Raw genomic sequence first — 26,163 nt, 5'->3', positions numbered from 1 at the left:
AGAGCTATTTTGTACATCATCATGTCTTTATTTGTGTGTAAACAAACTCTGAAAAGAGCATCAGCCAGGTTCTTGATTATTGGCATTAACATGATTGATTTATTTTGCAGTCATGAATAAACATGATCACTCCACCGCAAAAAAAAAAAAAGGTCTTCTCAAACAAGTCATCTCAGTTCTGTCCTTCAATCTCGTTTTCCCCCCATCACAGTCTTAAAAAGTAATGCACTGACCATAACTTGAAACTGGCAGATCATTGTATTGATTTCAAAAAAGAAAAAAAAGAAGTCCTTGGTCTTGAGGAAAGTGAAATAATCTCACCGGATAACAGACTTTTTCCACCATAAATAAGATCTCAGGACTTGATAAATGACTTATTTGTGGTGTTTTTTTTTTTGCAGGGTGTGTAATAAATAACATGACACTTCCATACGAACTGTTTGCGACCTCAGTTCAGTCCAGCAGGGTAACTTTTTCTCGTCTTACTTGGTGTATGCAGTGTTTCTCACTACTGTATAAGGTGCTGGGTGTGTATGTGTGTGTTTGTGTGTGAGAGAGAGACAGAAATGTAATGTGATGCAGTCAGAATGTTTTGTTGGTGCGAGTATGTCGATGTGTCGGTGGATAAAGATTCAGACGCGGCTGGGCGTCCGGAGGCTTGTAAGGTTAGTAGTTCATCAAATCGTTAAATATGTAACAGGTGAAGAGTTGCAAAAATAACCTTCTTAAAAACAAGAAATAAAACGTCCGCAGCAATTCACAGCAGTAGTGTTAAGCTCGGAGTGCAACATAATTCGCTTAGTCACTTCCATTGTACATGAAACAACAAATATATTTACAATCAGAACAAAAAAAAAACAATACAGAATTCATAACAAAAGATATGTTACCACATTCAGAACCACAGACAGAGAAGTCATTATGGGACTTACACTGAGTGAGAATGTATAGTGTAGTGTGTGTTTATATTACTGACCTATTCTGACTGGCATTAGGCTTTGTGTGGCAGGAAGAGATATTCCACTGGCCTTAAGGTGGACGCTCAACCTGGAACCAACCAATAACAAAGCTCAGGAGCAGCCTCCATCTTCAATGACAAACACTGGACATTTTTCAACATGAATGGTCCCAGATGCAATAAAACACAAGAAAATTGGTGCTGTCATTTTAACTCTGATGCATTCAGCTATACATCCCTAAATTTGAGGGTTGGAATCAGGAGCTATGAAAGCTTCAAGTACTGTATTTTTCAAGCTCACCATTTCTTTTTTTTGCTTTCACAGATCAGCTACCAAAACAGACAGACAGGCCCTTAAAATTCAGCTCCTAGTCCTCTCCTAAGACAAATATATAGTGCCCTTTGTAAGCATGAAAGCTTACAACCAACAACAGAAAGCAATTCCAAAACAGATATTATACCTACAGGGTTTTGCAGGTGAAAAGAGGCAGACATCAATGTTGTAACAACCGACATGTCTTTGTGTTTTGTTTCATATTTTGGTCTGTTTTGGAAAGCCAAGCAGAACAAAATTAAACCCAGAGGAAGCCATATAGATGCGTGTAATAAAGTAAATCTGTCTCTTGAAAATGGGAGCTGTTTATGATATGTACACTGGAGAAGTTGTCAATTAGGGATAACAGGAAAATAAATAACAAGATAAAAACTTTTTAAAAAGTAAAGCTGTTGCTGATGACCGTTGTGGTTACAGGGCCAGAACAAAATATCCAACTTTCATGCAAAGTGGCACGCATGTCACTTTTTCCTTCACCGAAATAAGGACAACAATATGGAGAAAATCTGTTTGCAGGTCTGTCTTTGAAGAGAGAGGCTCATGCCTTTGACAAACTGGTTTGTGTGCCGCTGCAACTCTAAAAGAGCATCCTCCTTTTGTTGTGTGCCGGTATGCATTTATGTGGCTGTGAATGTATGTGTGTGTGTGTGTGTTTCTGTGTGTGTTGAATCCTTCTACCACACCTCCTTTTAAGGCTTTCAAGCTGCTTTGGATCAAAGTCAGTCCCAGGGGAAAATTCAGCAGAAACACTGAGTTCAGAAACATCATAGCCTACCTTCACGTACTGCTGAATTCAATTTTTCAGACACATTTCAACACCTACTTGATCTTTTGATTCACAAAAGGAGGCTTATGTCCCTCCAGCCACTCGTCTTCTACTGGCATCGATTTGTTAGCTTCGTCTGACTTCATCGCCGCTTTCACATAATAATTTGTTTCTCGGTTTAAAAAAATGTTAAATGCTCAAGTACTAAACATAATGTCAAATTAGAACTGAAGGGGGAGCGTCCCCCTAAACAAAAAACAGGGTCAATATTCACATGTAAGACTTAGCTTCAAGCTCTCGTCTTAGAAGTTGCAAGGCTGCAACCGATGTGCCACAGACTGAAGCCAAAATTTATAAACAGCGCAGGGGCAAAGAGAAGAAGAAAATATTGTAACTGTTATAATGTTAAAATGAACCCCACACTGGCCACGATATTAGAACAGATAAACAGTACATTAGGCTATACGCGTCATCATAATTACCGATAGATATATAGCAGTCGCAGCCACCGCCATCCAGTTTTAGAAACACATTTGACTAAAGGGGAGGGGACAGGAGGAGGAGGAGGAGAACTTTCTCTTTCTGGAGTTGGATTGAAATAAATATTCGTTTTTTTTTGTGTGTTTTTCTTTCTTTTCTTTAAAGCCACCTTTCCTCCTGCCTTGGTGGGGTTGGGAAGAGGGAGCGGCAGAGTTGGAGGTGGGCTCTATGTGAAGTTCTGGAGAGGCTGGCTGACCCTCATGCAGGCCCAGTAGAAGGCCCGAGCCAAGGTGACAAGAACCAGGAGCAGCAGCACGGCCCACGAGGCGTAGATCCCCTGGTAGGTCTGAGCCTTCACCCACGTTCCAGCCTGAAGGCAAGACAAGGTGAAGCAAGGTTATTCATATAGCACATGTCAGCAACAGGGCAATTTAAATCGTTTTACATACAAACAACAAAAGAAACACATTATTAAAGGACATTTAAAGTTCCTCTCCAAAAAGCAGCAGGCATCAAGATGGCTAATGTTAGCACAGTGGAAACATCAGAGAGATTAGCCATAAATGTGTGATCCTCAGTCGCACCTAGACTCAGATGACGAGTCCGTTGGTAAGAGTAGTTGTAGCTGTTCGTTAGCTTGTAGGCTAACTGGCAGCTGCTGACACAGAGTTAATGGTTGTGAAACATACAATAATATCTGCTGCGATGGGGGTTTTGGTTGATTGTGGAAGGAAGCTCCAGGAGTGTGCAGTTACATCCGATAACTGCACACTCCACCATGTTTGCTGTCAAAACTTTCCCTTTGCTAATGCTAACTCCTCCTCGCTGTACTGAAGAGTCCGTTCTGTACTGGAGGTTTCAGGTTTCTTTCCCAGTGTTGTTACGAAGTCTGTTCCCTCATCAATATGCCTTTCCTGTATTAGTTGGGCAATTGGCTTTTGTATTAGTGACATAGTTAATCCAACCTAATCTAGACTGGAGTACATTTGAATGTCAGATTTTGGCAAAATGCACAGACATCGCCCCCTTCAGTAGAGGAATGTTAAAACACCTCTCTAGTGACAAATTTGACACAGATACAAGTCAGTATAGTCAAAGTCACTGAATTTAAGAGACATAAACATAAGAAAAACACATTTTTGAGTGGAGACTGGGGACTTTAAATGTCTTGAAACAGTCACAAAAGAGCCAAGAATTGAAAATAAAAACAAGCTAAACTAGAACAAGGTATAATATACAAGAATATAAGTTACAGTGCAGTGTGAGAAATGAATAATTATTTGATTTAATAAAAGCCAGAGGCAAACAGTAAAGTCTTCAGCTAAAAAGAGACAACACAACAGAGGAAGTTTTAGAAAATCAGATGTTGCTCAGAAAGCCTTTTAAGAGAATTATAAGCACATCCGGAGTGTGTTATGGTGATTATAATGAGCCTGCTCAAGTCCAATCAGGCTGTATGCAACCAGGAACTAGAGAGCTAAAGCTACAATTATACTCGAAAAATGTTCTACACATTTATTATGCAACCCATTGATGTTGTCGCAAATTGTGCACAGTTCTGGCAAAATATCCAGTGGTCTTTTTTTAGAGGTACAAGATGAACAGGTCTGGGTCTTTATGACAGAACTGCAACCATTTTTTTTTATCAAACACAAATTTATCCGAGAGATGCTTTCATGCAAGACAGACTTTTAGTGTATTTTATGTATCTGAAGTCGGTGATTAATCCACCTGCACCAGACTGACGCAGTGACACTGAATTGTGGCGTTTCAAATGCACAAATTTTCATAGAAGTATTCAATACTCAAGAGTGACTGAGGGGTAAGAGAGAAAATAGCTTTCCCATCAAGTATTGAGTGTGCAGCTGCTCTGAAGAAAATTATTTAATGAAGATGGCAAAAGTGACTTTGCGAGAACCCACAGGGATTTTCTGAAGATATGGAAATATGAATTCCTGTTTCAAAGTCACAACAATACAGCAAAGCTAATATGAGCAGGAAAGTCAAAAAAGAAAGAAAGAAAGGAAAACTTGATTCAGGAGGCATTTTTCATATGAATTTTTGTACTGCTCCCAGGAACACTGTCTCATAGTATTCTTGTAATAAATAATAATTATTCCCTATTTTGACACCCCGAGATCGTCTGGATGATCCACACCTCTGGCTCAGATGATTAATGCTATCTAGAATAAACCACCGAGCATGTTTAATCCCACAACTACACATCCAGATAAGGTTTTGTGTATGTTACAGGTAGGTGTCTGTCAGGCAGATGCTCTTTATCTTTACTTAAAGAGAGTGAGATTGGCAGTCGTATCTATCCATGAGGTAATCAAAACAGCTCATGCAGGCTGGAAAAACATCAAATAGGCTTAAAAGAAATGTATACCTCAGCCTTGAATGATTTTTCCCCCTCTTCTCCTATAAATGATGTATAAAGTTTTAATGCTTCTGGCAGCTCTCGGGGGCCTTAACATTTTAAATGGCATTTCTTAGCTCATGTTACTGACAACTCCTGAAACTACCCTACTACCGTCATGTAGTGTAAAACCACTGCTCCCTTATACCTAATTAAATGCAGTCTGGCTATGAAGTTTGATTCATTACTTGTCATGGGTTGTTGCCGATAAAGTTTATTGACGCAGTGTAGAGATTAAACTGTCAAAACCCTGTGCTCTTGTGCCATTCCTATAATTAAAACAACCTTTTATTAAACACAGCCTGTTCTTGTGGTGAGGCAATTATTGCCACTACACCAGCATTATGCAACGCCGTCAATACAGCATATTTATTGTCCACACATTGCTTACTTTTCTCCACTCTGGCAGGCATGCATGTATTCTGTGTTGGATGTGTCAGTACTGTGGGGCTTTGTTTCATGCTCATCTTGCACCCTCTGCTGGCTATGAAGCAGAATGCATTGAGTCTCCAGCTCTATCTATCTATTCATATTCTAATTTCTGTCAATTGTCTATATAATTGTGAGATTATCCTACCTTTATACTCTTATTTTAACCATTTAAAAAAAGAGCAACTGAAAACATAAAACAGAAAATGCATTGTGAGCCTTGTGCAGTTGTATGTAAATAAAACAGAGGGTAAAATAAGAAAGGAAAAACAGAAGAAGAGCCAGGATTAAAAGAATCCGTTCTGCTATTCAGTGGGTTCTGAAGCTGCTGTTGCAACCTGACCACTGCTTACAGTTCGACTCGGCTGTGTTTGTGCTGTATCTCACTGATAAATAGAGGCCTGTCACACAGTGTCTGGAGAGCGGCAGTGAAGTGCACGCCCTCCATGTTAAACAAGCCACGACAAAAGGAGAGATTATAATCATCCTGCTTCTTCCTGCTACCTTTGTTTTATGTGCAATTCTAAGGGTTTTTTTTACATAGCAAAATAAAAAAGGGGTGGACAGATTTGGAAAAGATAAAACAATAGTGAAACAATGTCTCCTGTCAGTTTCGGCCTGCTAAAAATGTGAACGCCTACAAACCAGCCAAGGATATTATCTTGTTATTACTGAGCAAGAGGTCTCTGTCTCTCTGATATAAATATGATGTGTGCTGGCGTCCACTCACCATCAGCCCGGCGGTGGAGATGCTGAATAGCAAGCAGAGTAGAAAACACCACAAGCTTCGCCTCCGGGGATACCTCTGACCAATGGAGGAGCTGCAGGACCAACAGAGGAGAGAAGCACCGAAATTAATTTTATTAGGAAATTAAATGAAACACAACGATATGACCCTGTGTTTAAAGTAGAAGCCTTTTTCCACAGCAGGCATTTTGACTTGTCATAGCAGGAAAAGCACAGGCGTTATTAACAACAATAACGACGGCTCTGGCATATTCGAGTTCTCAGTAATGACAGTGTGACTGTGAGTCAGTATTAAGAACACCAGGGCTCTGAAACTGCAGCAGTGAAATAGAACTGAGCTATAATTAATTGTATTATTTACACTTGTGTTTTTCCTACTGTGACCTGCCAAAACACATTATGTGGGGAAAAGTCCTGTTAACTAATAGGGATGGAGGTTAGAAACTTATTTGGCATCTCTCAACGTTTGAAGCAGAAAACGACTCCAGGATCAATCATTTCAGTTTGTATATTTTGAGAATGTATAAACCTTTTTATGACAAAGTCTGGCTGGAAATGCAGAACTGAAATAAAACATGAAGGATGACGGTGAAACACCTGCAGTGAGACAACTTCCAGCCGCACCTGTCCAGCTTCAATCTAGGTTCTGGGGCTATTTTAGATTTGACAAACTGAACTCTGATGACTATAGCTGTACACAGAGACTGTCAGAGCACACCTGTGTACTGCAGTAATACAGCAGGCACACTGCTACATTTCTTGTCAGCACCTTGTGAAGTTAAATGTTGTGGAAAAAGGAATTGTTGCTTTGTGTGCCTGACAGATTTCAGAAACGTGCCTGTAAGCTGTTGTGGCTTTTCATAATTGTACCGCCAAAACCTGAGAACTTCGAAGACACACACTCTGTCTTTGTCCACTGGCATGGCATTATTTGGTACTGTATCATTTCTGATTATGCCTGCTAATTCCTGTCCCTTAAGGCCCAGACATTCCAAACAGGATCATAGAAGTAGTGGCGACAAGGGCCAACTGTTGCGTCGCCTCACATGGAGTGCGTCTCGGCTACTTGTCATCTTGCACATATGTTCTGCGCCTGCCTGAGAGGAAATAACTCCATAGCAGCAGGTGGCTGTTCGTCATAAAAGAAAGGGAAACCAGGAGAATGGCAGGACGGATTCAAGACACAAGTTAGCCAGTTAGCACATTAACAACACAACCCAATGCTGAAAGAATCACGGATATTAACCATTAACTAGCAAACAATAAAACAAACACGAACCATTTCTGCTAAGCTAAATGGCTGAAAAGTATATTATCTTACATAATATATCAGGTTTGATTTGGTCTCGCACCCTTTTGACTTTCACCATTCATTTGCTTTTCTCACCTCTGTTTTTCTTCTCTCTGATTCAACATGCTGATTCAATAAGAGTCGACTTGTGCCAAAGGTGTGGGACACAACGCCAAAACTAGGGCGACAAACCCTCACCAACAGCCTGACATCGACCAACAGCAGACTGTCAACTTAGTGTGTAAAGGCCCTAAGGTCCCATGAACTTGCCGACCATGTTAAGAAGCTCATGGAGATAGTGATATAGGAATGTGGTTTGCTGTAAAGTTGAAAGAAATTCCTGAAGGACAAAACATACATTGAGCTAAATCCCACACACCTCCTGATGTCATGAGACATATGTTAACGCAACACACTGGTGTGAAAATGTGTGGCAGACCCTGAGACCAACACCTGCTCACTCTGCATCAGTTTCACAGTGTAAAAGCTTCAGCTAAATGCCTTAGGGCATAAATGTACAACGTTAAAGTACAGTGAGAATGAAGTGATGTGATGGATGAATTGCTAAGAGCTACTTACACTTTCCTGCAGTGTGGGCACCTGGCCAGCGTCCGGTCTGTGAACTCTGTCCACTGAAATTGCAAAGACATATCGCCTTAAGCCAAAAACCAACATGCACATTTGTCAAATTATCAATTATAATGCTGACAAAACCTCCCAGTAGCAATATTACATTCACTGTAATTATAACAGACCCCTACTCTAATAAATATAACCAGCGTTTTTGCTGCTGCTTACATTCAGAATCAGAAAAATGCTATTTTCTATCAAAAGGAAATGTAAAATTGTTTCTGACATTGCCCATAATAAAAACATACAGAGTTAAAATGTATCAGGCAGAAAAAAACAACTGAGGGAAATATGCCTGTGCAGGGAATAGAAAAGTGCAAATATGAGCAGGTGTTAAAAGTGCAAAGTCCTTCACTGCTTGTTTATAATATGTTCCCATTTGGAATTAGTGATTTTTTTAAGTGTGTGTCCTAGCCAGGAGGTTTTTATATTAGCGACCCGACCTGACTCATGGAGGGGATGTGAAGGGCTGTGTATGATGAGGGCCGTTTGCCATTTAACTGTCTGGGTGTAGAGATCAAACCTACACACTGCAGCAAAGCAACTTGCTAATAGATTAGTCGTCTATAAAGCCTCTTAAATATTAAAAAGGGGTAAAAAGAAAAAGAAATTCATCCCACTTCCAACTAGCGCTGCAGTGATTAGTCGATTAATCAATTAGTCGATCAAAAGAATATGAATCGCCAACTGTTTTGATAATCGATTGATCGTTGAAGTCATTTTTCAAGCAAGAATGTCAAACATTTGCTGGTTCTGACTTCTTAAATGAAAGAATTTGCTGCTTTTCTTTGTCATGAATGATAGTAAATGATGTAGTAAATGTATGATAGACTAAGTTTTGGACTAGATAAAAATAGGGATTAGGCTCTGGGAACTTGTGATGACCATTTTTTAAACATTTTTTTACTTTTAATAGTCAAAATTATTAATTGAGGAAATAATACGCAGATAAATCCATGATGAAAGTAATAGTTATTTGCAGTCCTACTTCCAGCTGCTGGTTTTTTTCCGACCAACAATCAAAAACAAGATGTAAGATGCAAGATGTAAAAAAATCTATATAGAAAATGGACAAAAAAAAAAAAAAAATCAACAATCCTCACATTTTAGAAGCTGGAGCAGCAAATCTTGGCATTTTTCCTTGATGAATGACTTAATGATGTACTGCTGATACGTTTTCGGTTGATTGACCAATCCATTAAATGACAATTCGACTCAGCACTACTTGCAAATTGATGTGAATGCAAATCTGCACTGATGGGGCTGGTGCTTTGACTGCAAGTAAATGTCTCTCGGAGGCAGTGTACGACATTAAATTCCTTGTCGAATTACAGACATCTTATTTAAATATGCCTGCTGCTGCATGGATTGATGACATACTTCAAGGAATGTAACACAACAAGCCCGGCTCTCGCCAACAGGTGCGGCACGCCATCCAAAAAATGAGAAAGATAAAAAGTCTTCTCTCGGGGTGTAGACATTTATTCCTTCTCTAACGTTAGGGTGTGATACATTTGTAAACCCTGCAGAGCAGAATACACTGTGCATGGTGTTCATTCGTCTTGTTTTGAGAAGAAGAAAAAAAAACCACTCTGTATTGGAGGCACAGAGAACGCTATCACTAGATCTGCGACAAAAGGATGACTGCGACGCCACCCAGGGCACAGATTTGTATTTTCATTCAGCCTCCCTGTCTTTAAACAGGTAGAAAAGGTCCAGCTGAATGCTAAACACCCCGAACCATCCATCTCACCTCGAACTCTATTCTTCTCTTTCTCTAACTCTGCTGTCCTCCTCCCTTTCACCATATATCCAAACCATCTTTACCTGTCCTACACATTGTTAAACAGCAGTGAGTTAAAATTCTACTTCGCCTTTTAGCACAAAATGGCCCGAATATATCGGTGCAGAGTTGATAGGGTTATCGATCTACACCAATAACTCAACATTTACTTGGCCGTGTGCACAAGTTGTTTTGGGCTCTTCAATAATTCACTGTTCTGGCTGTGCTACAGTACATTTCACAACAAAAACCTTGCAGGTCTACTGAAACTGTCACAAGATATTGTAGCTACAAATAAAAGCCCCAGCTGAAAGCCAAAAAAGCAAATGCCAAAGCTGCTTTTATTATTCAGCTACTGTGCATTGTAATGTATCACCTCTTCATAAGCACTTTTATTGGATCTTGGCTCCCCGCAGAGAATGTGATTTTACTGGCTGTGTCTTTTTTCAGATATATGTCATTCAAAGAGACGTGAGAGGTGGGGACCTGTGCCAGCGGCTAAATAAACACTGGCTGTACTGATGTTGCAATTCCTATTGATTGGCACAGAGGTTTATAAGGGGAATTAACTAATGGCTTTCATAATAAAATCTATGCTACAAATACCCTTCCTAATAACCAATACACAACAAATATAGTTAGCAGTTACAGTTACATAGTTATATAGTTACAGTTAGCTTTTCTGTGTTTTAGCAATGTATCTCAAAAAGCTATGATAGGAATCCCATGACATTTAGTGGACATTTACAGTTGGTAAAAAGGAAATTTGTGACATTTTTTAAAAAGAAATAATCCAGGATCAAGGTCCTGAGCTGGCTCAGGAGTGAAACTTTGTTATATGACGAAATTTGGGTTCAGACTATTTTGTTACACCTAATGTAACAAGAATGAACTTCCTTGCTCTGAGAAATACATTTTCTTTACAATCCAAACCTGACACTTAAAGCAAAAGTTCAGCATGTTGGGATATAACACTGTTCATACCATGGAGAGTTTCATTACTGTAACTATAAACTGAAAAGATGTTTTGTTGCCTCTTGAAGCAGCTGACAATTCTGACCATTACTTTAGTTTGTAAACGACACACGCTTTTAGTAATGAGAGGATCTTCAAGCATTTGTATATATTAATTTCGACCGGTTTATGTGAACTGCATATATTCTGCATAAAAGCGTTGCGTAGCGTCGGGCTACGGCAACACTAAACCCCTGCGCTTGCCTGAGAAGGACTAAATGCACAAACCCGCTATTTTTAAATATCGCATGGAGAGAGAATCTCACTGGAGCCTGTTCTACTTTGTTCTGAAAATGTCACTGTGCAGCCTCGTTCTGTGGACGATAAACGAGGTGCAGACTTCCATCTGTGTCACTAATAATAGGGAAATACAGTGAGTGCTGGACGGACGAGCAGTGAGTGACAACAACCACGCCCACATTTAAGAGTACTGTTTGTGGTGGAAACACAAGGGTCTAGCTATGATATCTGTTATCATGTTACTTTTGGTTCCAAAGGTACCATACCGAAAGTGTTTGGTGGAAACGGGCTGTTGAGACAGGACCAACAGCTAGCTGTCCCCTCCTCCCCATTTCCAATCCTTATGCTAAGCTTAGATAAGCTAGCAAGCTGCTGGCTGTAGCTGGGAAATTAACAAAAACTGTAACTGTGTTGTGATTCTAAACCCTGTAGGCATTTATTTGAAGCCCCAAATGAAAAAACAAACAAGAAAAAAAAATTCATTTGTGGTTAATTCTGACTTAATGTTTTTTAATGGAGTGGGTGTAGTACCAGGAAGGTGTTGCTGCAGTGTCCACAGGAGACCCGGGCCCCAGCTGGCTGGGGGTCAGGACTGGCTGGACCAGGATGAACTGGACCCAGATTAATTATCCTCTTACTAGAAAGGGAAAGACACAAAATGAGACACACAAAGTTAATATTCACACCACAAACAACTCGAGATGTTAGTGCAAACTAATAATCACAGTGCGATGTTGTGAGCAGACGTTGCACTCTGACAGCGTGGAGAGGCTGACGACAGTTTCACTTTTTTTTTTCTTATTATTACCACTCACACTGCTTTTCTACAAGCAACTTCCTCAGACAACTACAGTCTCTCAGACTGATCAGACAGCAGCCCAGAGATGTGTCTGGTTTAGTCAGCATGTCTGGATTGAATGCAAAACAGTGGCATCAGGGGTAAACTCTCCAGAGTAATTTAAAGCAGGAAAGTGGCCTCGGAGGAGTATATACAACCTTTTGACATCACTTACACTGAATGGGCTCCCTTTAGTCAGCTGTAATAAAACCAGGAATGTGAACAGTTACATCACGAACTTACAAAATCCCAAATTTGTTTTTCTGAATACAAATTTCAGCATCTCATCTAATTTCAAGCATAACTGTGGTACAAAATTCACGGTTCAAAGACAATATTTTCAAAGAGGGTTCAAAGACAAACTCATTTTGGGACTGGGGTTCCTCCTCTGTTCCTGAAGCGCAATAATATACAACCATTTCAAACCAAATAACTGAATTATCTTTTAAAGCTGAAGCACAAAATACTGAAACATGCAAACCCTAATCAGCTTCCAGCTTTATTTTCTGCTCCACACTGAAGCTGACAGATGATTTAAGTGTTTCGGATCTTTATGACAACAGATTGTGTGATGTACAGTTTGAAATTATACATATTTACACACCCCCCCCCCCCAAAAAGAGGGCTAAAAATGTTGCTCTTGCACATTTTACGCCTCAGGGCATGAAAAGGAATCTTATCTTGCTTACCAATTACACTCGGCTGCAGCAGCATGGTTCAGATGAGCTGCCAAAGCTGTTCATTCTCAGTGACTGAATCAGCCTTCTGTTTTGTGCAATAAAACCCCAACATATCGTCATCTGTTTAACCTGTAAAATGTGGTTTATGGCTTTTTGTTTGGCTAATTTCCTGACAGGCGATAAGTGAAACTTTTCTTTTCCCAAACTGTATTTGAACCCAGTTTATGCGCTGGAGAATAAAAAAAACAATACCGGAATTTACTATACAACTTTTCCAGTTCACTATCACCTCTTTCTGTTTTAAAAAGACTTATGTGTTCACTTTGCTCTCTGATATTATAATATGAATAAATCTGCAATTGGTTAGTGGCTATTCCGCTGGAATTTAGCACATAATTAAAGCAGCCATAAGCTGGATGGTTTTATTTTTTTCAGCTGCAAAGTGCAGACAGAAAATTAAACCTCAACCTAATACCCATTCCTGAACCGAATTTGGTCAACAAAACACACAATACCTACTGTATATCACCCATGCAGACGCCTCCTTCATAATACAGACTATATGCAGAAGTGAAACACATGATGTGCTTGTTCTAATGAGGCTGTTATTTCCTCATCCGGCTCGCTGAGCACTGCATGTAAACTACGCTGGGAGCACAGCCTTAATTGAGGGACTGCTGCTCCCACTGCACCTTGTTTCCTCTGCTTCACTTCTCCCTCTCACAGACACAGTGTTCTTGCAGTATCGCCCCCGAAACACACACACACACACACACACACACACACACACACACACACATGTGGAAAGGATTTCTCACCAATATGGCCGGGGACAGGCGATCCTCTGGGAGGTGACTTTGCAGATGAGCAAACAGTTGCAGGGGCAGCGAACGTACTTCTTCCCTGCTGGGGCATTCTTAATGGGCTGCAGAGGGAGACAGAGACACACGGGACAGGAGAGATAAGAAGACAGCAGAACAATGAATTAGAATAGGAGTAGATAACAAGTCAATTATTCCTGACAGATGAGTATTAGCCAATACTACATGAGGGAGAGAGGTATTCTGGGAGATATTGGAAGGGGCCGTGCTGCAGTTGCAGGTAAGGAACCAAGGGACGACATTCATGATACGTCATGATACTACTAGCCAGAGGTGTAGACTCGAGTCAAATGACTTGGACTTGAATCAAACTTGAATCACGAATCAATAACTTTAGACTCAACTTGACAAAATCAGAAAAGACTTCCAACTTGGGCTTAGACTTAAACACCAATAATTTGTGGCTTCACTTGGACTGGAGCCTTAAAAATACTTGGTAACTTCCCTAAACTGACGACATGCCACGCATCAATTAATATCCCTTGATTTCCAGAGTCAGCTAATGTAATGCTATACATTCCAAACAAGTCGACACTATATTCTCCAGATCCACTTTGTCTGAACCATTTCGACAGCATCCAATCAAATTGCAGGAGAGAGCCATGAAGAACTAATAATACGTTAACTGAGCACCAGCTGGGAAAAAAAATGAAACCAAAGATAATTTTGTTCATGGGACTCGACTTGGGACTGGACAACAAAGACTTGAGACTTAGTTGTGACTTCCAAAATCAACCTCTGCTATTCGCACGTTTTTGATTTTATACTTACCTTCAGTGCTCATTATGTTTCACTGTATATATTTAGCCTATTCATACCACTGTTATTACTTTTCATGCTGTATACATTTAGTGTATTCATACTCCATACTGTTTATTCCATTACTCTATTTTTTATCCTGTAAATTATGTACATTACTATGCACTTTTACTCCTTTTTTGCACTTCTGGTTAGATGCTAAACTGCATTTGGTCGTCTTAGTACTTGTGCAATGACAATGAAGTTAAATCTAATCCACTGTTGCTGCTTCATGTCCCCTAACAGATCAGGAGCTGCTTGTTGCTGTTGAAATGACGCAACAGACATAATCTTTGTGTTGATTTAATACTTGAACTAACACATGAAGCACTGCTCTTTGCAATCAAAAACACATTTATTGAAGGCAACAGGTTTGTCGAGCATTGCTTCTAGGGAAACACAGATAAAGGCTTCAAATATGTTTGGGCCAGAGACTTCTACATGATAAGATCTGGTCCTATACTTTGGGCTCCGAGTGAATCTGAATATTTTTGTTGCCGTCTGCTTAGAATTCACAAGCTAAATAATATCCCTACACAACTGACTTGATTTCTGCCCAATCATCCAATTATTTTCTAATAAAGCCCATAATGTATGAATATATTCTTTTAACAGCCAGATGTATGTCTTGCTGGTGCAGCCTGCTTTGTATCATCTCACTAGTTCACATAATACTGCAGGCCAAAATCAGTTTTCAAGGACACTGTTTGAGCTCAAGCAGAGAATGGAAACTTCAATCCCTGTTTAACACGACTACAACTACACCAATAACACCTTCTTCTGGACTTAATAGAATATCCTGCTGTCTGTCCCGCTGATGGTTCTCTCCTCTGTGTCATTAAAGTCTGACTAACCAGATCAGATTGAGTCCTGTGAGTTTCCTGCTCCATCATCAATTTCACTTACAACGGCTGTGGGAGTCTAGTTGCTATCTGCACTGTAGGGAGGGAAGTAATGACAGGGAGTGAAACTAATATTACAAGTAATCATACCGTCGATTGTCTAATTTCAGTAGCCTTTCGTTATTAAAATCATTGTCATTTAGATATGCGTTAGCATTATATTACTTTTAATGAAGTCTGATAAAACAGACCTGCAATAAATCCTAACTTTGTTAAAGATGTTACATTTAGTTTTTGTTCAAACTGTTTAAGAGAGGTGTTGATTTAACGTTATGGTCATTTTGGAGGCTGTAGTTTGTGTTGCTGTTGAACTGCAGTGCTTTATACTGACAGGAGTTTCAATTATACACACATTTTCATTATTTTGTTCCGATTTTATTCATAATTTATCCATAATTTTTAACTTGCACTATTTTGTCTTAGATTTTCATTTTGTCTTATATTCGGCTGATTTTTTAAAACATATTTAATTAGCATTGTTGGATGAAGCCTGAGATCCGAGGTTCTAATCAAAAACAACTGCTTCCATAAATGCTTTCGATAATAAATAAGTTGAAACTATTATTCACCACATTCATTAACTTTTTCCACAATATAAATGTTTGATGTCCTTTGCAATTCAACAAGTCATGCAACCTTTGTTTCTGACGTCTTAAAACATAACAATTGTTTCTGCTATGCTGTGTCACTGCTATTGAGTGACTGGAGGAGAAAAGGAGATGCTACGCGTCATGATTATAACCATTAACTGCTGTAAAGACAGTTTTTGCAACTGAAATCAATGGCAGTGAAATAACTATTCATATTGTTTACTTGCAATTACTTATCTTGATTGTCATCCCACTCCGACTGTCAAATTAAAGCTGGGCTAGACAAAATTGTGAAGTCATAATATGTCTAATTTATCAGGATAATTACCAATGGGGGGGGCCGATACAAAGACGAGAGCCCCATTAACACCAATAAAGACCCTGTCGATCAAACCTGTTTTGCCTCCTGCCCGCATTCCTGTACGAATCTTAAGAACTTCACATTGTGTCTGTATGATGCAACTCCCATCTGTAACGCTAACATTTCAGGCTCCACACTAATTTCATTCTAAACCTCATCTGTATGGTTTATAAGGTTGTGTCCAACAATCTATTTTTACACACTGTGTGGACATATTCCTGTGCATGTACATATGTTCCCTCCATCTGTGAATTGTTCATATTGCCAGTTGGTGCATCTGGACACATTTTACATTTCAACTTCCATCTGTACACAGATCTGAATCTCAAGAGATGTGCCCGTTCAACCTGCCAATCTGACCGTTGTTGAAATTTCACGCTGTGCCACCTTCAGCACATCTCTCCACTTGTCCCATAGCCTTTTCTCTGTTTCCTCTAGAGAACTGTTAACACTTAATTATTAAATTTACCTTCACGTGTTCAACTTTTCATAAATCAGGGAGGAAAGGGAGGAAAAATTCATAATAACTGATCAAATTAATTGGGATACCTACAATCGTGACAGAAATATAATGAGACCATTGTCAAGATGACAAGTTGGCTCGATGTTCTGTCTTTGATGATATTGAAACTCAAGGTTTTTAAAATTTGGACCACTTTTTGCACCATCATTTGGCCCCTTTTCTTCTGATTTTCCATCAGTATTTCACTCAGTCTTGGTAAAAACAAAATCTGGCACTTTGATTTAGGCTTCAGACTGCCTGGAAAAAATGGTAAACATGTCACATAAACTTGCAGGTAACTCAGAGACAACAAATGACCTGTCATACTGAATCATTATTCAGTTTTATGGCATGGGCAAATCCAATTTAACCTGACCACCAGCAGAAATAAGTCAACATATGCTTTCAGTATGAGCACTGTCTAGTTGATTGACTTGTAAAGAGCTTACAAAATATTTGTGTAGTGTGACACTACACAAGATTGTGACTAGACTTCCTAACATCAAGAAGACCCAACATCAAACAGCCTGACGGATCAGAGGATTAATGTTCAGCATTTTAATTCACATGAAGTGTTTAATATTCATATTATATATGCTTTGATTTGTCTGAACTGCATTCACATCATGAACCAACAGCTAAACCGATTTGGAAGAGGACCTATAGCTCCATTTACAAACGCTCCGTATGACTGTTTGGTGCATTTACAAGTTTGAATGACGTCACACTTGCCTGACCACACCAATATAATTACTTAAGTAAACGCACTAGGGTTTGGATGTATCAAATTACAGTGGTTAGGAGACCTCAGATGTCCTGGAAAAGAACTCTTTTACTGTAATACCATGAGTCTGACTAATTGATTTTTGCAAATCCAACTTGGTGGGCATTGTTAAAAGTAGAAATTTATACAGACTTAGATGTTTTCCTAATATTTAGATGCTATGTACAGTACATTTACAGGGTTGGCTCACCAGAAAAATATTTTGGGGAATTGTAGGGACTATGAGTGACCTCACTGTGAGCTCCAGGGTAATGAGAATCCTGATTCGTGAAACAGACACTGTTGTATTTTCATTGCTTTGAGCCCCAAAAACTAAATTGCATTCACCTCTATTGTGCTGAGGCAGAGGCAGAAATCTTAGAAACACATATCTAAGAGTTTGTGTGACATAAAACCAAACTCCCAAGTGGGTAGACGCCACTAGAGGTTTATGAGAGAAAATATGTTTTGTGTGAAACAATCTTGTAACAGAAGATACTGGTCAAGTATTTGTGCATGTGTGTGTTGCAGCTGCATGAAGTGCATAAACAGACTGTGTGTGCTACATGTGGTCATACAGGTACACAAGAAACCTACCGTAGCTTCATTGCAAACCCCGCACTTCACCACATGCTGGTGAATCTTCCCCTCCACAGAGATCAGGCTCTGACACACCCTGCAGCTGATAACAGGTGCGCTGCCGCTCTCCGGGGAGGTGAGAGGAGAGTAGGGTGGGGGGTCCTCCCCTAGGAGCACTGAGGGCTGAGTGGGACTAGGGAACGGAGGGAAGCCTGCACAGGGAGGGAGACAAGTAAGGGGTAGAGTGGTGAAAACAAAAGCAGTGCGACCAGTGACAAATAAATGGATTGTTGAGGGAACACATTCGCAAGAGCTGCGTAATGGACTGAAATAAAAAAGGCCCAATTCCCATGACAAGTAACCTTTTACATTACGATTAACAAGATAATAAGATTTGGTCTCGAGGTGAACTGAAAGCAGCTTTAGGAGAAAAACACTTCTGGAATGCTGAGCAGGGTTAGATTCAATAAATAAGTACTAGTGAGTGACTGAGAGAAATCTGAGAAAGAATGGGTGAATTAGGTCTAATGGGTGAGGACAAATTTATTTAGAAATCAAATGCAGCATGAAGAACTAGTTGCCTGCTCTACGTTTCCAGCAAGCAGGGTGCATGACTGTGTTTGAAATAGGTGGTGGTAGCACAAGACAATTAGGAACCATATCTCATGTCTTTCCATTAATCTAGCCACACACGGTCCCTCCCTGTGTGAGCTGCCATTGGTCGCAGCTCTCTCTTGCAGCATCCCTCAGCAGCCTCCATAATGGCTCTCTCATATGTCAATCAAATCAGGTGTTTCTCGGATGCTAGCTAGCTAAGCGGTACAGTTATCTAGCTTGCTAGCACAGTGGGCATCATTTAGCTATTGAAATAAATGCAATAATTTGTTTTAGTGTATTTAAATAAAATGGTTTTTATTGACAATATCACTGAGCTGCAGAGCTGAAGCTTTGCGCGTGGTTTGCCGGTGTTAACTAGAGCTAGCTAGCAAGCTAACACATAACGGTTGCTAGGTTAGCTTGCTAGCAAAACGCTGAGTCCCTTCAGTCTCTGCTTCACAATATGATTGCTAAACAGCACATTTCATCCCCCGTGAGGTGATTATACAGACATACACTGGAAGCTTACATTATACCCTGCACACACACAGTCACGACAGGCTGGTTCACAGCTGAGCTAGCAGGCTAACCAGAATGCCCTGTCAGTGGACGCTAATGTAAGCTAAGCTAATTCAGGCAGGAGTCGGGTGGAGGAGAGAGCACCATGGATACTCACTCTGTGGTTTGTTGGGCACACCATAAGGCGCTGCACCGGGAGACACCCCACCGTTACCGCTGCCAAGAGCACCATCTCCCAGATCTGATAGTAACGGGGACCTCTCGCCGTCCGCCATACCGAGAGCCAGACGTGGGGAGGGGGGAAGTGGGAGCGTGAATGCAGACCAATACGGTGTTGTATTGTTGTGTCGGAAATGCAGGCGTCACATGATCACACCACCGCTGCTGCGGTAACGGAGCCCGGAGGTGTGGCACTGCTGCCCAGGGATGCTCCGAGCCAGGACACTAAATATGTGTTAATGCTTATGTGAAATATGTTTTAATAAATGTCCAACAGCTCCAGTGGTGTCTGTGTTAAGTTTAATTTTTCCAAGGGAATTTCTGCAGGAATATTCTGCTTCACGAGTAACATTTAAACAGTGGTGGCAGAGGAACTCAAAGTACTTACCCAAGTAAAATCAGCAACACCCAGCGTTGGGGAAGCTACTTTGAAAGAGTCTTTGCAAGCCACACATTATTTCACACTGTAAGAAGTTGAATTAGGCTAAACAAAGTTACCCTAGGGTGAAATGTAGTTTGCTTCACTAAAAGTACCTACTAGTTGCTTACTTACCTGCTTCATACTACTTTGTAAAACTTACAAAGGGGAGCAAATATCTATGCACATTTGTATAGACTACACACTTTACAGATAGGGGAGACTGGGAACAGCTGCAAAATGACCAAAAATGTCAAATAATAATAAACATAATAATAATTTAACTACTTGAATCACTATGCAGATATGAATGTAGTTGAACTACCAGCAAGCTACTTTAAAATGTAGTTAAACCACTAGTTCAATCAAATATAGTTCACTACGCCCCACCACTGGCAATTCCATACATATAAATACCCAACTGAAATTAAAAGTCCTGCATTCAAAAAAAGAAAGAAAGAAAAGTAAAATGAACCTAAATACATTATTCACAACAAAATGCACTTCAAGTATTAAATGTAAAAATACTCATAATGCTCTTCTGATGCCAACCTCCTGACTCCACCACTCAGGACCAAGCACCTGACCTGGGGCGACAGAGCCTTCTCCATTGTCGCCCCCTCCGTCTGGAACACTCTCCCCCTGGAACACTCTCCCCAAACACATACAAGACTGCGCTGACCTCTCCTAGTTCAAATCACTCATCAAAACTCATCTTTTCAAAATGGCTTTTAATATGTAAATGATGTGCGTATTTTATTGTAGTCTATATTATGATAGTTTTTAACTAATGTAAAGTGCCTTTGAATACCATGAAAAACGCTCTGTAAATAAAATGTATAATTATTATTATTAGAAAGTTAATTATTTGAAATGTAACGCCAGCATTTAAATAAATGTAGAAATATACAAACTAAAGTGCCTCACAAATGTACTTAAGCACAGTACTTCTTTCTACCACCATCATTTTAACATCCAGACGTGCAAGCTGTCCAGTTTTGCCTTTAAGCATTGAGCAACTGAAGCAGTTAGCGGCAAGGGTATTTAGATAGTTTTCCTGGGTGTGAAGATTTAATTGATTTGGTCACACTTTCCTGCTGGACACAGGGTGTTAATTGGTGATGTTTCACTTCACTTCCTCAAATGTTACGGTGTTGCAGACTTGAAAAAACCTAAGATGTTGATGATATGGTTTCACAGAAGCTCATGGTTCAGACTTTTTCAAATTTGTCTTAATACAGTGCTTATGCCCATGTGCATGGTGAGTTACTGGTCACCGTAATCAAAAGTTAAAAGCAGTGGCAAATCCACTATTAGTCAACTATAGATTCTCCCCTCCCTTTGTTCTCCTCTCTTTTGATCTTTAGATTTGTTTTATGCGTGTGGGTTTTTTTTTTCATATTTTGTGAACCAGCTCACCTCAAATTGCTCACAGAGGGAGCAAAAATGCATTTCAGCCAAAGTTAATGAGTGCTCAGCAGCCTTCGAGTCAAATCAAGTGGGCATCTTGCCAATGAAAAGTAATGGTTAAAGTCACCAACAGCTCTTTTAACATGAATAAGGGTGTATGAGTATTATATTAAGACAGACTTCAAACAAGTTAAACCCGTCCTTTCATGTATGCCCACTATCCCAAATGGCAGCTATTATGGGTATGATAAAGGTATCAGCCTAAAATGATGGGTAAAGCTTACCTGGGTTTATCATCTACAACCATCTATGGTTATCTAATTATAAAGCAGTCACTTAATACAGCAATATATTTGTTAGAAAACCACATTTTAATAAAATCAGATGGGACAGATGTAAAAATACCATAAATTCAACAAATGGGTTGCGCTGATCATTCCTCTAACCATGTCTTTATTTAATCAATAATCAGTGTGTATGTCATCTCAACTGTCCACTGGGTTCACATCTGCTCCAACTTTTCAATACTTGTTGGCTGTTATCATTCCGTCTTAGGCCATGTTGACAAAATCCATGGGCCGTTTCATCAGTAGAGTCACCTCTAGTTCCTCCCTCTCACTGAAGAACTGAGCCTTCCCCCCATGGCTGTGGACCGGATGTGGGAGATGAAGACCCAGTTTACTGCAGAGAGAGAGGAGAAGACAGGTTAAAGAGACGACGGCAGAGAGAGAGAGTGTGCATCTGAGAGGGGAGGATGTTAAGAGTGGTGTGATACAGCAATCAAAGCTCAGATCATGATGTGAACCTCTGATTAAAAGGAAATGTCTGGAAATGGGGGCTTTTGGTCTGAACTGTTGCCGCTCTGTCTTAAGGGGATAAAAAAAAAATGAAAGAGAACATTTTCAAAGCATCCTTTACTATTTTAGCGTCCGTAGATCAAGGAACTTTTCTTTTACATCCAGGGCCACGTCTGTTGCTTTAGTATCTGGTAGTTTGATTTTCACCTAAGAGTGGGAGGAAAAAAGTCAGCATCTTTAATACTGTACGCTGGCTGTGCACAGTTTAATCTTCACTTTTATTCAAATACCAAACTAATTTTACATTTTTATTACATTGCTCAATATGTAATTTGCTCAGTGTTGTTAACTGCCTTTTCACATCTAATGCTGGGTCTGAAAAAGTCTGGAAAAACTACTAATTAGCTTTGTTGAGGCTAAAGTGATCTAGTTGTTAAAATCAGTATCTCTAAAATCACTCAACATGTATCTTGCCTGATTGTGTGTCTCTTACCAGCATGGCTTCACAGCACATGGAGGATGGGTCCTTTCTGTTCAAGCCCAAGAATAGATCCTCTGTCCCCACACTCTGCTTCAGGATTATTTCATACCTGAATACAAAGGTTATACACACACTTTAAAATCATTTTCACATTAGGAAGAATCAATGGGAAACAGCAACATGTATGTATTTATGATAAATACTTCAGTCTTGCCTTCTCTTGTACTTTTATAATTAGTTTATAGCACAAGGGTAACCAAGGCAAGTATTAATTAATGACTAAACAACATTTCAAAATGGAAAAGTTGTGAGTATAACCCTTACATGGAACAGTTTGGCATTTTGGATTTAAGGCTCAGACTCAAGAATTGACGATGAGGGAAGGTGCAATCTTAGTGAGGAACAATTTCTAGCATTTGACTCTTTTATAAATCAGTGAACCCTTTGGTGTGTGCTTCTTTCTGCCCCGGCGTCTTACTCAGGCTGGGGCCGTGGGTCATCAAGATCATCATACTGGGAGCCCTCAGCCACCTCCTCCTCACTCCAGATATCTTTGCTGGTCTTCCTCACATAGGCAGAGGACTCTAAATAAACAGCAATACATACACATGTAAATACTGTTTGTACATTTCATCAAGCCACTAGAGTTTATGAATTAGTGGTTACAGTACTTTTTTTAGGAATTATGTGCAAAAAACACAAAGAATTACCTTCTTTATCTTTTTTGGATGGAGGGCCAATGTGTCCAGGACCCAGATGTGCACAGGCAGGCACATTCTGTTGAGATTAACTGAGGTTATTGTAAGTTAAATAAACAATAATGGCATCCAGTCATTAAATCTGAAGTCACTTCATGGCAGTTACAAGACAAAAAAAGAATATAAATAAACTATTAACTAATTTCAAGGATTAGTCATTTAAATTTGACACAAGCGCACAGCACATTTACCACGGCCAAACCTCATGAATAATCAAAATCTGGGTAGACTAAATGGGGATCACAGTTTACAATATCTTACTTCACAGTCTTCATCATCATTATCCTGCAGAGTTGATAACAAGGCAGACAGAGCTTGTAGGTTTTGAACAGACGATACTCCAAAACACTCCATTCAGATCAGCACAATTTTAACCCCAAAATACTCTACTACTCCCTCCAAACGGCAGCGGGTAAGATTGTGCAAAACTATCCAGTAAAAACTAGCGTTAGCATAACTGTAAATATAAAGCTATTGCTAACTGAACGTCTGGACTGTTCCTATTGACGCTTTCAGTTTCCCTGGAGACGGCCAGGCTGCCATGGGAACGAGTGACGTCACAGAAGAAAAGAAACCCTCGGAAACATGAATGAATGGGATAAATGAAAATTAGAAATGCAGATTGTTTTAAAAACAAGCCGGTTAAACTTTATACAAAATTCACAGCGATGGTAGACTACATGTAATGAGCACGGGCTCGGTAATATTTAGGTAAAAACAAACAAATAAACAAACATAAAAAATAAAAAATCAAATCTAGAAAACAGATATAACTTCCAAGCAAATATAGTAATAAATCAATACTCAACAAACAATTGCCTACATCAGTTCAACCAGTACAACACTTCAGCAAACGCTTTGGATAAAAAAATAAAAGTACACACTTGCAAAAGCCCATTCCAAAATGCCTTATTATCATATAGCCTACAATAATACAATTACTGATGCACTGACGTGTAGCAGAATTTTAATGTTATCATATAATATTATTATAGCCTATATTTAGTATTTAAAAAACAGCACAGAAACTTTCACATAAAGGAAGTGGAGCAAAAACTTGTGGAATGAGCTGCATGATGTGTTTAAACAAAGCACAAATATATCAATTAAAAAATATATATAAAAAATATATTTTGGGCAGATATATAGATGAGGAAAGGGTGTGTTAGGGGGGTGTATATTTATTTTGTAACACTAAGTGGTACTTAGGCTGTAAATAAACTGGGTTTATTACTATATTATGTTAGTATATTAGTTGTAAATAAATTTGGGAATTTTAAAATAATATATGAGTTAAAGGAAGAAATGTAAGAAAGGGGTAGGGACATATTAGTTTTGCTTTTACCTGTTCATTGTTCGGACATTGTTATCTTTGTCTTGTTTGCTTTTTTAGCATGTTTTTTTTTTTTAATTTTTGGTTCGAATTTAAGTAATTAATTCAGTCAAAACGACAATATTTGCCAATTAAATACAGTATAATGGGAGGATAAAAGGGACAAATTCAAATAAAGTAACTCACAATAACACGAGTCTGTATTTTCCACCTGTAACTGCCTTTTACATGAGCTATAAATTAAAAATCTACCCTATTACATATGTATTTGTAGTTGATTAATAATAAGTTATGAATGAAATAGCTGGCCATTTATATTTGTGCAATCAAGCGTAATAAAGTGCGTTTGTCAAGTCAAATAAAGGGGGCGTAATTATCGCTTCGACTACTACTGGCCGTGTCCCTCCTCAGACACCGTAGTGAATGCATGGCCCTCAGGGATCATGTTGAAGGTGACAGGTAGTGCAATGCCGGGAGCTGTGAGTTTGTTGCCGATCACCGTGTTTGCTGCTGCCGGTGACGGGGCGACAGAGACGACCGCCCCTTTGCTCCGTGATGAGCTGTCGTTATACACCGCTGCTCCTCAGCCGAAGTCTCAGTATGTGGAGCCTGAAGCGGGTCGGCTGGAGCAGAGTGTCGCCACCCTCAGGAAGTTAACAGAGCCTTACACGGGTTGGTGTCAGGGCACTTACAACAAAATTAAACCCACAGTTCAAAGCGCTGTCAAGTGGGGGAACGACACCTATGCCTACTTGAAAGACCCGCCAAAGGACTTCTATCCCCGGGCAGGAGTTATCGGCTTCACCGGTGTCCTGGGACTGTTGCTTGGCAGAGGCTCCAGGCTTAAGAAGCTCATCTACCCGGCGGGCCTGATGACCGTGAGCGCCTCCCTCTACTACCCGGAGCAGGCTGTGGCCATCGCAAAGTCAACCGGAGACTCCGTGTACGACCGCGCCGTGCAAAGCTACGCCGCCCTGGAGAAGATGGTGCAGCCTCAAAGCAAAGCTGATAAGGGCACTGACTCAGAGACTAAACCCTGAGGATCCCTGTGTGACTCTGCAACAACTCAGCAATAAGAAATCATCAGCTCCTTATACAGTAGATCGACGTGTGCTACCTAGACAGGCTCTAATCTGTGTGACTTTCTCATGCCCACTTTTTGCACTAAGCTTCACATGCAACTCAGGCCGGGCATGGCCTGTCACGAGAGGTTTGCAACTTGAATGATTTACCTCTGCTTCTGATTTGAATGTATATTTATGTAGAGAATTAATATAAATCAACTGTCTTGCTTTTAAGTCTTTAGACGTGATGATTTTAAACTTTTCCAAGTGTTACCGCCTTAATTGTGTGTCATTAACACTGTCAAAAATAAGGTTTTATGGAAATTAAGATAAATTCAAATTACACTTGAAACAGTTGCTCAAATAATAAATAGAAAAATGAACTATCTTGATCAAGTCATTTTTCATGCAAAAATCGTTCCAGCTTCATTACTGGTGTCAGATTATACAGTAAAGTGAATATGTTGGGGTTTTGGACTGTTCTGCTGAAGACACATCCTAGGGATCTATATTATAAACACTTTATCTTTAATCCTATAAACCTTTAATTTAATTTCAAGAGCACAGTCAGTAGTCTCAGCC

General features: G+C 39.7%; 3 protein-coding genes across 3 annotated transcripts; 1 reads left to right on the top strand and 2 right to left on the bottom strand.

Annotated features, from left to right (window-relative positions):
* Positions 1-7: 7 nt before the first annotated feature.
* pip4p1a (phosphatidylinositol-4,5-bisphosphate 4-phosphatase 1a) lies at positions 8-19,462 on the bottom strand. Its single transcript, XM_033649968.2, has 7 exons — positions 19,259-19,462; positions 18,004-18,197; positions 13,428-13,534; positions 11,623-11,728; positions 8,004-8,056; positions 6,117-6,207; positions 8-2,908 (listed from the first exon to the last, which is right to left on the bottom strand). Exons 1-7 carry the CDS (start codon positions 19,374-19,376, stop codon positions 2,765-2,767), a joined length of 813 nt encoding a protein of 270 aa, XP_033505859.1. The 5' UTR covers positions 19,377-19,462; the 3' UTR covers positions 8-2,764.
* Positions 19,463-21,500: 2,038 nt separating this feature from the next.
* dnaaf6 (dynein axonemal assembly factor 6) lies at positions 21,501-23,671 on the bottom strand. The gene is made up of 6 exons (XM_033649976.2): positions 23,446-23,671; positions 23,137-23,203; positions 22,905-23,010; positions 22,439-22,535; positions 22,067-22,152; positions 21,501-21,829 (listed from the first exon to the last, which is right to left on the bottom strand). Exons 1-6 carry the CDS (start codon positions 23,536-23,538, stop codon positions 21,700-21,702), a joined length of 579 nt encoding a protein of 192 aa, XP_033505867.2. The 5' UTR covers positions 23,539-23,671; the 3' UTR covers positions 21,501-21,699.
* A 1,267-nt stretch (positions 23,672-24,938) lies between these two features.
* On the top strand, positions 24,939-25,964 carry LOC117271653 (MICOS complex subunit MIC26). Its single transcript, XM_033649975.2, has one exon. It carries the CDS (start codon positions 24,961-24,963, stop codon positions 25,555-25,557), a length of 597 nt encoding a protein of 198 aa, XP_033505866.1. The 5' UTR covers positions 24,939-24,960; the 3' UTR covers positions 25,558-25,964.
* The last annotated feature ends 199 nt before the right edge of the window (positions 25,965-26,163 follow it).

This window comes from Epinephelus lanceolatus, chromosome 12 (assembly GCF_041903045.1).
Source record: "Epinephelus lanceolatus isolate andai-2023 chromosome 12, ASM4190304v1, whole genome shotgun sequence".
Lineage (NCBI taxonomy): Eukaryota > Metazoa > Chordata > Actinopteri > Perciformes > Serranidae > Epinephelus > Epinephelus lanceolatus.
This window is presented reverse-complemented; position numbering and strand designations above follow the sequence as displayed.

What these genes read in the sequence shown, in the direction of transcription:
- pip4p1a (XM_033649968.2), bottom strand. Translation starts at nt 19,376, where the DNA reads ATGGCGGACGGCGAGAGGTCCCCGTTACTATCAGATCTGGGAGATGGT. An exon ending in TGCCCACACTGCAGGAAAGT is followed by an intron (nt 6,208 to 8,003) that starts GTAAGTAGCTCT and finishes TTGGTCCTGCAG; the next exon opens with CTCCTCCATTGGTCAGAGGT. An exon ending in TCTCCACCGCCGGGCTGATG is followed by an intron (nt 2,909 to 6,116) that starts GTGAGTGGACGC and finishes TCTTGCCTTCAG; the next exon opens with GCTGGAACGTGGGTGAAGGC.
- dnaaf6 (XM_033649976.2), bottom strand. Translation starts at nt 23,538, where the DNA reads ATGGAGTGTTTTGGAGTATCGTCTGTTCAAAACCTACAAGCTCTGTCT. An exon ending in ATCCAAAAAAGATAAAGAAG is followed by an intron (nt 23,011 to 23,136) that starts GTAATTCTTTGT and finishes CTGTTTATTTAG; the next exon opens with AGTCCTCTGCCTATGTGAGG. An exon ending in TGTGCTGTGAAGCCATGCTG is followed by an intron (nt 22,153 to 22,438) that starts GTAAGAGACACA and finishes TCCCACTCTTAG; the next exon opens with GTGAAAATCAAACTACCAGA.
- LOC117271653 (XM_033649975.2), top strand. Translation starts at nt 24,961, where the DNA reads ATGTTGAAGGTGACAGGTAGTGCAATGCCGGGAGCTGTGAGTTTGTTG.